Below are 16,231 nucleotides of genomic sequence, written 5' to 3' on the forward strand. Positions count from 1 at the left end.
ACGTGTTTTTGTTTTGTTTTTGTTTTTGTTTGTTTGTTGTTTTGGCTGTGGACTGTTTCAGTTTTGGATTTAATGCTTAGGTGTTGAGCGTTTTCTATGTAGAACTGCTCTCCTCACGGTCTGCTATAATCTGTTTATTTCTTTGGGAATACAGATGTGAGTTTTAACCTATTAATTTGCCAGAGATGTGATGTGGCCTATGTTTCAGTGTAGTGATAGGTTATGCTACTTTGCAGCGGGCTTTTTCATGTTCTGCTGATTTAAGCAATGTGTGGTAATAAGGTTTATTCACATTATCTGTGAGTAAGATATCGTCCAAAAAGTTTCCTTTTTCATAACAATTAAGCTCACACTGATCAATTTCTACAGTTGACACCTGCACATTAATTATAAATAGATTAATGGGTAGAGCTAGAAAAAAATATATTTCATGGCCTGCACAGCCACTAAGATTCTCATAAACATCGAAAGATACATGGAAGAAAGCACAAAAAGCCTTTTATTTGATTTATTTTAATTTGAGTGGTCACCTGAGGGAGAACCTAGATGCTCTAAAAATGCAATTAGAATAGAAAAATGATGAGTCCATTACCACACAGCATTCGCCATCTGAATGGGAGCTTCTGAAAGGACACTGGAAGAGAGATTGTTACGGTTTTCTCCCACAAAGGACAAAACCCTTTGTTATATCCTCAGGAAAGCCAAAGATAAACCACTTTGGCCTAAATCTCATTTGTCTTCTTTTATAGTCTATTATTGACCTATAGTATAATACATGTCGATTTGTATGCTTTACATTGAAAAAATCATTCTTTCTTATATAATTGAAGACAGATATCATGGAGTCCCTTTAGAGCCTGTTACTAGGTCAGGTAAATAAAAATCCAATATTCTCTCATAAGCAGAGTTGTAGAAGCCACCGTATAGCTTTGTTTAGAACATTAGGGCTTTGTCTGTTAACAGAAAATGGAGTTCTTCATAGAATATTGACTAGTATATTACAAAGACTAGGTGCTTTCCAGAGAGGAGGATGTTAACCCAAGTCATGAATAAAGATGTGCTATGTATCTAAAAAAAATTCCTAATGTAATTGTGTAATTCAGTGACTAGCTTTCTCAGGAGCATGCCAATTATGCTGTGCCTTGTTCAGCCTTTTAAAGCAGTTTTGCATTTGAGTAGATGTTTAATTTTGCATGTGTTATAGCAGAAAGGAGATGTTTACATTTTAAAATATTGATAGAGATAGGTACAAAATTCCCATAATTCCGAAACATGGTTTAGAAGAATACCATCTTGTTTTTGCTGTTCAAAGAAGTAATATAGCTCAGTATGAGAATTTTATGGATAGGATAGGTATTTACCTACAAACACACAATATTCCAGAGCTTTGAATCTAACTTGAATGTATTTTCTTTTTGTACTGAAGCATGTTAAGAAATGTGATGAATCAGGGTTGATTGTAATTACCATAAACTTAAGCAATTAACTGACAGAATTATTTGAAGAACTCTTTTGAACTCTATGCTAATGTTTTTAAATTGTAGCATTTTGATGTAACTTACTTTTTAAAAATCTTTTCTCTGGCTTTGTAGACAGATTATTTACTCTTTATTCTGGAAAACTGTTTCCTCTTCTTTCTCTGGGTAAACAAATGTGGGAGGAGTACATGTCTTTATTTTTGAATGCCTTCATTTTGATATTTAAACTTATCAATGCTTTCCTAGAATTCTTTAAAACTCAAATCATTTTGGAGTTCAGAAAATAAAAATAAATGATTACATTAGTTGAGTTGAGCATGAACAGATAGGAAAATTGATGAAAGTGTAAACTGCAGGGTAACTATGCAATGAGTTGTTGATTAACTTATATTTTACATTGGTAACTAACACTTCACATTTCTTTTAAGGCTGCAGTTATAATGTTAATGTGGGAGAGAGGAAGAAACAAAACTCAGTCAACCATTTCTTTATTAAATATAGATACATAAGTGAAAGAATGTGACATGTTCAGAGTCTATTCAATTGACTGTCTTGCTGGTATGATTACAGAACAGTACCAGTGAGTGTAGCAGAAATACATTTCACCATCATCTTTAACCTCCCTATTGTACCACACTTGTTCTGATATAAGGCAAAGAGTTGGTGCCTCCTGACTCTGTAAAAGTGGCAATATAGCTAGTGGTCAGAGCAAAGGGAAGGGGAATCCAGAGTCTGCTGTTGAATTCCTGGCTCTGCTGGGCCATAATTAAGTTTTCCATATTATAAAATGGTGATGATAATATACTATTTTAAAGTGGTTTTCAGAACTTGAATAAAAGGTGTTATATAAACTGTTGAGGATTATTATTATTCATTACACTTAGGTAAAAAAATGATACTATGTATTTAATCAGACACTTTTACAGCCACGTTTTATATATTTTTTTCCTTTTTCATTGATTTTTTTTTATTAGACTTTTTCAGAGGGAAAAAGACTTGTTCCCACTAATGGCATTTCCCTCCACAGGATTTATGAACGTGTAATAGATCCTCCAGAAACAAATCTAATGCCAGGAAGCAGTTTATGGCTTGGACAGCGGAACAGGAAACATGGTATCTTTAAGGTAAGCAGATACACAATAGCAAATGTAGGTCACTAACCTCATCTTTATTACCTTGCACACCTAAGGCTCTCCTTCCGTTCATAGGAATTTCAGTAGGGATTGTAGGTGGCAGAGGAACACGGGTATGCATCCAACTTGACACAAAAGGGCCTGATTCTGCATGTACTATTGCTCTCAATTCCAATGATCTTCCTTCCTTGAGCATAAACCCAAAATGACACCATCTTGTGCTGAGCAGGGAACTGTACAGCAGAAGCTCATAGGGCTTGCCAACCTTCCCTACCCCCCCCCCCAATGTGGAGAGAGATATGCAACAACACTTGTCCCCTGAGCAATGAGTTTCCAACACATGTCACTCCAACTCCCTGTTTTAGATAAAACAAAACCAAGTTTATTAACTACAAAAGATAGATATTAGGTGATGTATTAGACATAGCAAGTCACATATTACCCAGTAAATGAACAAAAATGCAAATTAAATCTAAGATACTAGAAGGTTAATGTTACCCAAAAATCCCCACTGGAGACCATGCAGAGTTACACTAGTATGGATTTATTTATTGAGGAATTAACTCTCCACTATATGCACTATATGGTTAAACAAAACAGGATAGAGCTGCCACTAAAGATTTAAACTAAAAGGGGAATCAGCTCTGTGTGTGTCACACAAACACACGCACACACACCTTCATTCATTCACTCCATTCACACACATTCATTCCTGTCCTCAGACACTCACACACTTACACAGGCATATGGGTTGCAGAAGGAACCAAGGCATGTTGATTCTGGAGGGTCTGTCTGCTGATCATGTCTGGGGAGGTGATCAGAAAAGAAAGAGAGCTTCTGGCTGCAGAAAGAGGAGCTTCTCAGAAGGAAGGCTTCTGCTACATGCTCTCTCCTTTTATTGCCTCCTGTGACTCATCCACATTCATCACCAGGGAGCATGCCTAGACTTCCTTTAATCCAGCAGAGCAGCAGTCTCCCCTTATTTGGTCTCATGACTCATCACCTGGCTCCATGTGTTCAGCCTTGCAATTTCTAATCCCAAACACACAATAGTCTTCACTCACACACACAAACACACATTCATATCTCGGGGAGAATGATGTTTACAGCAAATTACAAGCTGAGTGGATGAAAGTTACAAAAAGTTACAGAGCTGCAAAGTTTTACAAAGATTACAGAGTTGCAAGGTTTAACAGATAATGAGTTGCAGAGTTTAAAAGGCAATGCAGCTGAAACAATTACAAAGCTTCAGCGAATCGTTTACAAATCATCAGTAATGAAGTGATTTAGAAGACAACTGTCCTCCCCCCCCCCCCCCCCCAACAGCAATGCAGTTAGCAGGAAGTGTTTGTCAGTCTCTAAACCATGTGTTAGCTGGACCTTACAGTGTATTTCTAGAAAATCCATGTGTAAAGTCAAGTAATAGTTTAGGCAGAGGCTTTATGCAACAGATAGGATATGATTTAGCAAATTATCACCAGCTGCACTTGGTTAAAGTTTAGAATCCTCAAGTCTTTCATACACAACCTAGAAATTTCTTTAGCCTGGGTCCAGCACTTGCCTCCTTTCAGTCTTTCTTCCTCAGAGGTTTCTAGGAGTCTTATTGTGTGGGGAGTGAAAAGCAACAGATGATGTCATTCCTTGCCTTATATAGCTTTAGCATATTGTAGGAACCCGTTGTTTCAAAACTTGGTTTCCATACCAGGTTGTAGAAAATACTGATATCCTAAGATGGAATCCAGAGGCATCTGTTGCAGTGTTACAGTAACCATATTGATTGCAGGCTGACGGTTACAGGAAGATTAAGCTTTTCCAGGATACATTGCTTTTGCTGATGGACCATCAGCACTGTCTGGTTTCTTCACTGTTGAACCAGGAATGTTAGTTGTGAATGTCATCCAGAGTCAACAGGATTGAAACACAGATTCATAATCAATATTCCTAACCTCAAATACAGAAATGATACATGCACACACATAGGATAATCATATTCAGCATTTCATAACTGTTCCAGTGACCCCTCACATAACCTGTCTTGTAAAAAATGTATCATAATTATGCCATAAAATATCACTCTGAAGAATATAGGGAACAGTGTCATATTCTCCCCGAATCATACATAAGTGCCCTCTCTAGGTTATCTTCTCTGATATAGCTGAAATACAGAAAGTATTTCTGCAGGCTGCTCTGACCTGCTTGTCCATTTCTGATTGTGACACATGCTAAACTGTGCTGATGGACTTCTAGACCAATATAGGGAGGGGATCAAAACAATGCATAGCGAAGACCCAATTCATGTTGTCTTAAAGGTAAATGCTCTAAAGTCTGGAGATCCTATTTCCCTTTCTTTTTCCTCCCTGCCTCTCTTCTATCCCCTGGTAAGCCTTGGTGGCATTATGGTCCAGGCTAAGTTGTCATAACACTTAAAAATTAATCCTTTCCTTGATAGGAAAAGTTACAGTAACAGTTGACCAACTGTTATATATAATTTTGTGCCCAGTGGATCCACAGGTATTGCAATAGATGTTACTGATTAAAGAACTTGGAGTTTAATCAGTAGGTGGATGTTATATAACTAAACTCTTAATAAGTACCTTTTATCATGGATAAAAAAATCCAGTCTGAGTATTCATTAAAATGAAAACATTATCCATTTGATAAAATAGTCCATAGGATAAGCAATATCTTATCTGCATCATCTTTCTGCATCAGATTTGCATGGCTTTCCTTTATCAGGATGGTTGACCACTAGATGAATTTCCTTCTGAAGCATTCATTTTTTTAATTGATGTTGCAATTACTGATTATTTTTTTTTGAAGATCACATCCCTCTCTCAACTTTGTAGGTTTTTTCCAGCAAGCCAAATAAAATATCAAATGCACTGTTGCTTCAATAGTGTAATTGGTGTGACAACTCTAACCGATTTGTGTGTATGTACATATGCATGCAGAACTTCCTCCATCACAGTTTTTCTTTTATATTAAGTTTATATCAAGTTAAGGTCCAAGAACTGCACCTTCCCCGGTCTTCATTTCTTGTTGTTACAGCTGAACTGTCACTGTGAAGTGAAATTGACATCATTATTTTATTCTACAGCTGTTGTTTTTTACCTCAGCTGCTTCCCATAATTCCACAGATGGTAAACATATGTTTATAGCAGCATAGAAAAAAGGAAATTATATTGGATTCACCCATCTTCAATTCTTATTTTATGTAGACAGACAAAGTCTAATAACTCTGGGATACTATACATTTGCAAATTAATATTTCTACACATTAACACTTTGGAAGCAGCAGGATAGCTAATGATATGCTAATGAGCCGTCAGTTTTTATTGATCGTAATGGAAGTCGACGAGCCTTTATTTACTTTATGTTTACTTGAATATTTTACAAACTATCTGTAGGGCAGAAATGCATATTTGGTTGGATTTTTTTAAAATCCTGCTGGTAAGTGTCAGAAGTTGGGTTTTGTTTTGTTTTTTTGGTTACTCATTGCAAAAGCTTGGAATTCTGTTAGTTTATAAACAGTATGCATCTCCATGCATGTATTTTCATGCTCAGTATGGCTTCCTTTCCATTTTCAAAGCAATTTGTTTCTGTTTGTGTTCAAAATATGGAACTATTTTCCTTACTGTAAATAGAGTAAAAAATAATTAGCATTTTCTGTATGTACGGTAGAGCTGTCATATTTATATGCAAAAGAAATGGATATTGTTCTGAGCTTTAGCCAAACACGTTATTCTAAAAATATTAAAATTTTAATTACCAATCATTTTGTGCTTCCATCTGTCTCTTTAAGAAATGTGAAGATGCCTTAAATGATTAATACCTGTTTTGGGTGAGGATTGTCCTGTTGTTCCTCATGCACCTTTACAGAAATGGCATGTAAGGATCTAAGGGAGACTAGGCTCCTAAATCACAGCGGGCTAGATTCTGGCCCTTCTATTTACACAGAATGACATCGTATCTACAAGTAGTCCGATTTGACTTTGTAGGACTACTGGTGGATTGAGGAGCTATTCAGCATGAGAGAGAATCAGAAACTGGCCTTTTATATGAACATCTAACAATGCGTAATTTACCCCTTACAAATACCTCATAGCTCTGCCCTTCCCATGCCCCAGTTGTTCAGAATGCTGAATGACTTCAGTTCTCACTCAGGTCTGTGGAATTTAAGGTGCTCACTATCTCACATCTCATCATCTTGCCCCCTTCTGCATGTAGGATCAAGGGAGTCAGTGGAGTGAGATAATAAGAGACAAGATGTTGTTTTTGTTTCCACTACAAGAGGAAGTCCATGAATTATTCCTTCTGAAAAACGAGAATAGCATTTGTTGACCATTCAAGTTTCTGCAGTGTACCCTTCTAGCAAAATCATCTCTGTGTGCTAATGATGATACAGGAGTCAGGTTAAGAAACAAAGCTGAAGAGAACCAGAGGAGTCTTTTCAGTAGCAGATCTAAAACTTAAAACACCCTCCCAAGAGGAGATTGGGTAGAATTTTACCCTTGCTACCTTAAGATCATGCAGAAAAACTCACCTCTTCAGTAATTTGTACTATATGTACCTTGTGCAGTGCCAAGCTACAATGTTGAATGGCAGCTTTGGAAACATATATTGATAAATTGAGTTGTGCATAAGATGTTTTACATATAAAAAAAGCCAAGGTTCCCCCTCCAAAGTGCACGTAATCAAAACAAATAAATAAATAGGATACTACAAATAAATAGGATACATAAGACAATGGTTTGGGCATTAGAAAATGATGCGTTCAACATAGGAAGGCTCTGTGAAAGAGGTGTATTTTAAAGAGTAAGAATAATGGTATGAAATCAAGTGCATTGAAGTGCAGAAGTTTAAGGTGTTAGAGCTTTCTGATTGTATCACCCTTTTCATATAACATTAATGGAGTAACTCATTGCCTAATGAAAGGAGCTATAAACATATCAGTGCTTTTCTATTAAATTCGTACGGAATGACATTGCTGTTTAAATCTCTGCTCCTGGTTTGTGTCCACTATTGAGAAACTCTGCTGACTTCAGTGGGACTTCATTAGTCTGCCTTAGGTTGTGAGTCGGTAAATATTTCATGTGAAAGCCATAAACAGTGAGACCCACTTTTGAAGAGGGAAATTGTGACAGGCGCACAGCACCAACAGCTCACATCACAGGCTAAAACCAGAAGTCCTTTCTTAGCTTTTACTTCGTCCTTATTCAGGCAAACTCCCACTGATGGCAAAGAGAGTTTGCCTCAATAAAGACCTCAGAATTGGCGCTGGTGGGAGTTTCTGTACATTCAATACCTAGAATAGAAAATTCCAGTCTAATGTAACTTAATTTATCATGAAGCAAGGTGGAAGTTAAAGTTTGTTTAAATACATTGCAACAATTGTGACTTATGTTGAACTTCCCTTTTGAGTGTAGTTTTTCTGTTTAAAAAAATGACATTGGGCAAATCCTGTTGCCACTGAAATTAATTGGAAAGTTTCCAGCTGTGCCTGACCACATTCAGTAAGGTATATGATTAGATGCATAAAAAAGATAATTTCTCTTCTAGATTGTATTCTTCATGCTGTGTTAGAACACCTGCTGTTTCTATAGGGATCTTTTAAATTATTTACCCTGAAGTAAATAAAAATTAATAGCATTTTTATTTTTATATATAAAAATAATCTAAATTGGGGGTAATGCACTTAAATGTGCACTCAACTTTAAACATGCACTATTCTTGAATAGTATCAGAGGGGTAGCCGTGTTAGTCTGGATCTGCTAAAGTGACAAGGAGTCCTGTGGCACCTTATAGACTAACAGATGTGTTGGAACATAAGCTTTCGTGGGCAAAGACCCACTTTGTCAGATGCATCTGATGAAGTGGGTCTTTGCCCACGAAAGCTTATGCTCCAACTCATCTGCTAGTCTATAAGGTGCCACAGGACTCCTTGTCGTTTATTCTTTAATAGGGATTCTTTCTTGAGACAGTACATATGTGCTTTCCCGTATGGGCTCCTGCCACTATGGTGATATACTGTGGTGAAAGTCTATCTGATTTATGCTGCTTCAGTCATTTCATTGGAGAGAACTGAGTCTTAAAAATGCATTTATATGCTGCAGCTGTTAATTGTTCATTGGTATTCACTGGAAAGATGTTAAAACAAAGTAACTCAGCATTGTTTTATAGGCTGTTTTCCAACCAGTGACAATATCAGTTCTCATTATTGTGATGGCTTCATTATTCTAACAGATGAAAAGGTTAATAAATATATATATCCTTCCTCTAGAGAGGTGGTGTGATTTGGTTATTTCTATTAATATTTTCAATTAATATTTGATCTTGAAATAAGCAGGAAGCAGTGCTTGCTGATTACTTTCTGATGTTTTAGAAAATGAACACATAAATGTTAAATGTTGCTGCATTTGCAAGGCTTCAAATACTAAGTCTTATATTTTATTTATAGATTAACCTCAGTAGTCTGAGCAAACCACTGTCTTCCAACTGCTTTGCAGAATTCATTCTACCACAATTTAACTTAAAATAAAACTAGAATACAATTAAATCAATATTTTTGTTCTAAGGAAGCAAATCCACTGATAAATTTCTTCTTAAATTAGAGATGTTCTTTTTGATCAGGTATATACTTGGACTTCTCTAGGAAAATTCCCAGTTCTTTTAAAAGTTCATTAGTTGTCAAGAGAGCATCTAAAATACTGAATGCCCTTAACTTGCATTAAAGCTAGTGGCTGTTGTGGGAGAGAAATTATTTGGAATCAGGTCCTGAGATAGAGCATCAAGATTTGGCTCTCAGGAGAAAATCCAATCCCCAGCATTCACAGTGTGTGTTTTGTCTGGGTTCTGGGAGAAGATCCACAGGAAAGATTTCTCTCTACAAAGATGTGAAATGACAACAGACTGCATTTTTGTGGAAGGTGCTTTAGCCTAGATTCATATCCATGCACATAGGGAATTGACATGGCCATCCACAATGATGGATCATTCAGCCCCTTTACTTTTCTAGCCTGCAGGTGCCCAGCTTCCAAAATCCTGTGATCCTGTGTGGTGTTGCAAAGGGACCTCCTACAGGGCTTCCCCCTCAGACCCATATGCACAGGGGGCTTTCCTGAACTTTCATATTAGGAACAAGATGAACTCCTAACTGAGCAGCAGAGAGAATTCAATATGAAATGTCCTTTTAAATATGGCTTGATCTACCTGGTTAATTTGTCTAAATTAATCAACATTTCTAGGGAGGGTGTGCTTTCTGCATATGTTTGATCAAATTCAATGCTGTAAACATTTTTCTTGGAGAGAGGGAAGGTTTTGTAATCATGCAGATCTTCACCGGAATTGTTCCGTTAGAATCATGCACTCTCTCTATCTCTCTCTCTCTCTCTCTCTCTCTCGGTGTGGGTGGGGGTGGGGCTGGGCGTGTGGTTCGGATTTTTTTTTTAGCCAGATAAATTTTTAATGGCCTCTTGACAGAAAATTTGAGAATAATCTTGGAATTTTTGACTATGAATGTAATCTCTATTTACCAGCAATCTCTTCTTTTACAAAGGGTATCATTCAAGACATGAAAGTAATCTTCATGCCCAATGGATATATTACACAATGCCCTAATCTGAATCGCAGTAAGTAGCAGTTTATTTACTTTGTCAGTTGTAGATCTTGATATTATTTCAATATGTTAAAGTTGTAAATGAAGAGCTTTTTCTTGTATCATCTTTGTACACTTTCAATAGGGTCAATCCAGGGCAACAAAAACTCTATTTAAGAAATTGCTTTTATGTTAAGAGAAGGAACATCATGATAAGAACATAAGAATGGCCATACTGGGTCAGATCTACGGTTTATCTAGCCCAGAATCCTCTCTTCCAAGAGTGATCAATGCCAGGTGTCCCAGAGGGAATGACCAGAACAGGATACCATCAAGTGATTCCCTCCCCCGTTGCCCATTCCCAGCTTCTGACAAATAGAGGCTAGCGACACGATTCCTGATCATCCTGGCTTAATAGCTTTGATGGAGCTATCCTCCATGAATTCATCCAGTGCTTTTTTTGAGTCCTCCAGCAAGGAGTTCCACAGGTTGACTGTGCATTGTGTGAAGGAAAACTTCCTTTACATTGTTTTAAACTTGCTACCTATTAATTTCATATGTGCTCCTTAGTTCTTGTGTTATGGGAGGGAGTAAATAACTCTTTTTTTTATTCGCTTTTTCTATGCCACCTATTATTTTATAGACCTCTATCATATCCCCCAGTATTCATCTTTTTTCCAAGTTGAAATGTTCCAGTTTTATTAATCTCTCCTTATATGGCACCTGTTACAAACCCCTAATCATTTTTGTTATCCTATTCTGAAATTTTTCCAATGCCAAGGTATCTTTTTGAGATGAGGTGACCACATCTGCATTCAGTATTCAAAATGTTGGCATACCGTGGATTTATAAAAAGGCAATACAATATTATGTATTTTAGTCTTGGTCCCTTTTTAAATTATTTCTAACAGTGTCTGATTTTTTTAACTGCTGCTGCACACTGAGTGGATGTTTTCAGAGAACTATCCACAATAACTCCAAGATCTCTCTCGAGTGGGAATAGCTAATTTAGATATTATACATATAGTTTGGATTCTTTCCCAACATACATTATTTTGCATTTATCAGTATTAAACTTCTTCTGCCATTTTGTTGTCCAGTCACCTAGTTTTTTAAGATCCTTTTGAAGTTCTTCACAGTCTGCTTTGGACTTAACGATCTTGAGCAGTTCAGTATCATCTGCAAATTTTGCCACCTCACTGTTCCCCCTTTCTCCAGATCATTCACGAATATATTGAATAGGATTGGACCTCTGGGGGATACCATAGTCACCTCTCTCTATTCTGAAAACTGATCATTTATTCCTATCCTTTTTTTCCTATCTTTTAACCTATTATTGATCCATGAGGCCCCTCTTATCCTATGACAACTAAATTTACTTAAGAGCCTTTGGTGAGGGACCTTGTCAAAGGCTTTCTGGAAATCTAAGTACACTGTAAGACAGTGGTCCCCAACATGGTGCCCGCGGGTGCCATGGCGCCTGTGGTGGCATTCGGGTGCGCCGGCTAAGTGCTCAGGGCTGGCCTGGCTCTGGGCACGTGCCGCACGCATGGTGCCAGAGCCGGCCCCGGGTGCATGGCGCACGGTGAGCGCCGGCCCTGGGAGTGCCGCGAATTGGCCGCCCGCACTCTGGGCACGCAGTGCTTGGAAGAGGCGCCGGCCTCGGGCGCGCGGCACTGGGGTGGGGGGCGGCCCCGGGTGCGTGGCACTTGGGGGGGCGGCCCCGGGCGCGCGACGCTTGGGGGGGGACACACCGGCCCTGGGCGCGTGACGCTTGGAGGTGGCCCCACCCCCGGGCGTGCTGATATGGGGGGCCCCGCCCCCGGGTGCCTGGCGGGTGAACCGCCACGCCCCCTGGCGCCCGGCAACCTCCAAAGGTTGGGGACCACTGCTGTAAGATGATGACTTAAGGTGATAGGTAACAACCACCATGGATTTGTAAAGAACAGATCATGTCAAACCAATCTGAAAGCTTTCTTTGCTAGGATAATGAACCTTCTGAATAAGGGAGAACTGGTGGATGTGGTATACCTAGACTTTAATAAGGCATTTGACACGGTCTCACATGACCTTCTTATCAATAAACTAGGGAAATACAACTTAGATGGGACTACTACAAGGTGGGTGCATAACTGTCTGGAGAATCATTCTCATAGAGTAGTTATTAACAGTTCACAATCATTCTGTAAGGGCATAACAAATGCGGTTCCGCAGGGGTCTGTTTTGGGACCAGTTCTGTTCAGTATCTTCATCAATGATTTAGATATTGGCATAGAGAGTATGCTCATTAAGTTTGCAGATGTGTACCAAGCTGGGAGGGTTTGCAACTACTTTGGAGGATAGGGTCATAATTCAAAATAATTTGGACAAACTGGAGCAATGGTCTGTGATAAATAGAATAAAGTTTAATATGGACAAATGCAAAGTGCTCCACAAGGGGTGTGTCTAGACTACCTAGTTTTGTCGACAAAAGTGGACTTTTGTCGACAAAACTATACCAGCGTCTACACTACCGCTGAGTTCTGTTGACATAACGTCGACAGAAGTCAGCAGTTTTGTCGACGCTGGTATACCTCATTTTACGAGGCATAACACCTTCTGTCGACAGAACTCTGTCGACAGAAGGTGTTATTGCCTGTAACGTTGCGTCCAGACTACGGAGTTCTGTCGACAAAGCAGCTTGCTTTGTCGACAGAACTCAATGTGTCTGGACGCTCTTTGTCGACGGAAGTTTTGTTGACAGTATCTGTCGACAAAACTTCCGTCGACAAAACGCGGTAGTCTAGACGTACCCTTAGATTAGTACAACCAGTTTCACATATACAGAATGGGAAGCGACTGTTTAGGAAGGAGTACTGCAGAAAGGGATCTAGGGATTATAGTGGACCACAAGCTAAATATGAGCCAATAGTGTGATGCTGCTGCAAAAAAAGCAAATGTGATCCTGGGATGCATTAACAGGACTGTTATGAGCAAGACAGAAGAAGTCATTCTTCCACTCTACTCTGCGCTGATTAGGCCTCAGTTGGAGTATTGTGTCCAGTTCTGAGCACCACATTTCAAGAAAGATGTGGAGAAATTGGAGAAGGTCCAGAGAAGAGCAACAAGAATGATTAAAGGTCTAGAGAATATGACCTATTAAGGAAGACTGAAAGAATTGGGCTTGTTTAGTTTGGAAAGGAGAAGACTGAGAGGGGACATGATAGCAGTCTTCAGGTATCTAAAAGGGTGTCACAAGGAGGAGGGAGAAAAATTGTTCTCCTTGGCCTCTGAGGATAGGACAAGAAGCAATCGGTTTAAATTGCAGCAAGGGATGTTTAGGTTGGACATTAGGAAAAACTTCCAACTGTCAGGGTGGTTAAACACTGGAATAAATTGCCTGGGGAGGTTGTGAAATCTCCATCTCTGGAGATATTTAAGAGTAGGTTAGATAAATGTATATCAGAAATGGTCTAGACAGTATTAAGTCCTTCCATGAGGGCAGGGGACTGGATTGGATGACCTTTCGAGGTCCCTTCCAGTTCTAGTGTGTTATGATTCTATGATTTAACAATATATCAGTCTTCATTGATTTATGGGTTTTTTTCTACTTCCTTTATTGAGCATGCCCAACCTGCAGTGACTTCTTAAGTCTGGTGCAAGGAATCATGGACTTACAAGAGCTATTGGCAAAAATGACTGCAAAAGTAAGTACCTGAACTCCATTAGCAGCTTCTTGCCCCATTCTCCCATTTCCTTTGTGTTGAGAGTGCTAGACAGACCTTTACACCTTTGTATCTGGTTTATGCTATCTTAGTAGAGCTTCTCCCAAGAGAGTTATCTGGACTGGATTTACAAGATAGCTTCCATAGTGCTACTAAATTCTCATCCAACTTCTATAACATTGTTGAGGACACTTAAAAATACCTAGTAATGTTATTCTACACTCCTTTATTTAACATTACTGTCATTTATTTGAAAATCAGACCTTTTAGTAGTAACCATAACATGTGTCCCTTTATGTGCCAGCAGATAAGTCAGGTATAAAAAAAGGGTAGAGTCCCCAATGATCTTAGCCAAAATCAAATACTTGTGATTAATGTAAGCTACATCGACTTAAGTGATAATGTAGACAAGTGCAGCGAGTTAAACAGAGTGGCAATCCTAATTCGCATCTAGTAAATTGATGTATACTGCAGCTTTGGGAATATTCTGTGTGGTTAATATTGGCAAAACCATCTGGCCCGTGATTAATTCAGTCATCTAAACAGGAATTCGTTATCTTACCTGGTGTGATGCTTATATGCTAATTACTTTTTGATCAATGTGTGACTACAGAATCATCTGATGGTGCATTTAATTACAGCATAGTTACTAAACATGATTTTCCCAAAGTAGACTATACGTAGTAAACCTGTGTATATAAAGATGGTAAACTTTTATATTTTTTCCTAGTGAATCATTCCTCCTCAGTTGCCTTTAGGGCTTCTTTCTTCATAAAAGGAAAGCTTTTAATTTTAAGCACGTCTGCATTATACTGACACTCTGTTCACCCAACTGTCGTATTTTGGACAGGCTCACTCAAAGAATAAGCAATATTAAGCTTTTAGTTCACTTTAGTGCTGGAAATGTGAAAGAGAGGTAACCATTTTAAACCCTGCTGGTGGCATGAGCAGGTCCCAATTATGTACTGGATTGAGTGACTTGCTCTCTCTGCTGTTAATTATATTTTTACTTGCTAATACGTTTTTGGAACCAAATAAAATGCTATTGATACTCTGAAGATTACATGTTCTCATACAGCAGTGCTGGAATGACTTTTTTAGCTTGTTTCTTTCGCTCTGGTCAAATTGTTTTGCTCTCCTTACTAATGTATTAACTAAGGGCTAGTCTACACTGGGAGTTTAGGTCAAACTTAGCTGCATTAGGCCAAATTTCTAAGCAGTGATTCCACACCACCAAGACCACACCCATCAACTTTAAGGGCTGTTAATATAAATTTCTATACTCCTGCTTTCATGAGGAGTAACCACTAAATTCAACCTTGAATGGTCTATTTTTGTGCTAATGTGGACAGTCACAGTCAAGCACTGATCTTGGGGGAGGTTACTTCTGGTAAGTTTATCTTGCTAAACGTGAGTTAAGGCAATTGGTGTGATCTGTGGTGGCCACTCTGCCTACACAGCAAGGGAGTAGGGTCCCTGGAAAAGCTTGTCTGGAGATGGAGCAGGAATCCTCCCTGCACATAATGCTTTCATATAGGAACTCTTCCATCCTTCCACAAGGTTTCTGGGGAGGCCTGCCTTATTCCGTCCTCCACAGTAGGTTCCCTTTTCATACCAAGCCAGCAGTACGTGGTCTGGTGTCATTGCAGAACAAGTCCCAGGTGTGTAACCGCATTGTCAGCATGTGCTCCCTGTCACTTTGTGTGATTTAAAGAAGACAAATATTTCTCATAGTGATAGAGATGTAGCCGTGTTAGTCTGGGGTAGCTGAAGCAAAATGCAGGACAATGTAGCACTTTAAAGATTAACAAGATGGTTTATTAGATGATGAGCTTTCGTGGGCCAGACCCACTTCCTCAGATCAAATAGTGGAAGAAAGTAGTCACAACCATATATACCAAAGGATACAATTAAAAAAAATGAACAAATATGAAAAGGACAAATCACATTGCAGAACAGGAGGGGGATGCAGGGGGGGGGGGGGGAGGAAGGAAGGTAAGTGTCTGTGAATTGATGATATTAGAGGTAGGGAGAGTGGGATGTTTGTGAGTTAATGGTATTAGAGGTGATAATTGGGGAAACTATCTTGGTAATGGGTGAGATAGTTCAAATGTTTGTTGAGTCCTTTTTGGAAAGTGTCGAATTTTAACATGAATGACAGTTCAGAGGATTCCCTTTCAAGTGCAGATGTAAAAGGTCTTTGTAGCAGAATGCAGGTGATTAAGTCATTGAGAGAGTGTCCTTTCTGGTTAAAATGGCAAGAAACTGTTTTCTCTTTGTGATCTTGTCTGATATCTGTTTTGTGGGCATTAATCCTTTGGC

General features: G+C 38.8%; 1 protein-coding gene across 6 annotated transcripts in view; it reads left to right on the forward strand.

The window, feature by feature from the left end:
- The window catches only part of NELL1 (neural EGFL like 1), a 469,358-nt gene that overhangs the window by 83,700 nt on the left and 369,427 nt on the right, over positions 1-16,231 (forward strand). For all 6 annotated transcript variants that reach the window (XM_075927737.1, XM_075927739.1, XM_075927741.1 and 3 more), the window contains exons 5-7: positions 2,506-2,602; positions 10,167-10,239; positions 13,809-13,891. In XM_075927737.1, coding sequence (XP_075783852.1) covers positions 2,506-2,602; positions 10,167-10,239; positions 13,809-13,891 — 253 coding nt within the window. The remainder of the gene's footprint in view (positions 1-2,505; positions 2,603-10,166; positions 10,240-13,808; positions 13,892-16,231) is intronic.

Source organism: Pelodiscus sinensis, chromosome 4 (genome assembly GCF_049634645.1).
Source record: "Pelodiscus sinensis isolate JC-2024 chromosome 4, ASM4963464v1, whole genome shotgun sequence".
In the NCBI taxonomy this organism is placed as follows: domain Eukaryota; kingdom Metazoa; phylum Chordata; order Testudines; family Trionychidae; genus Pelodiscus; species Pelodiscus sinensis.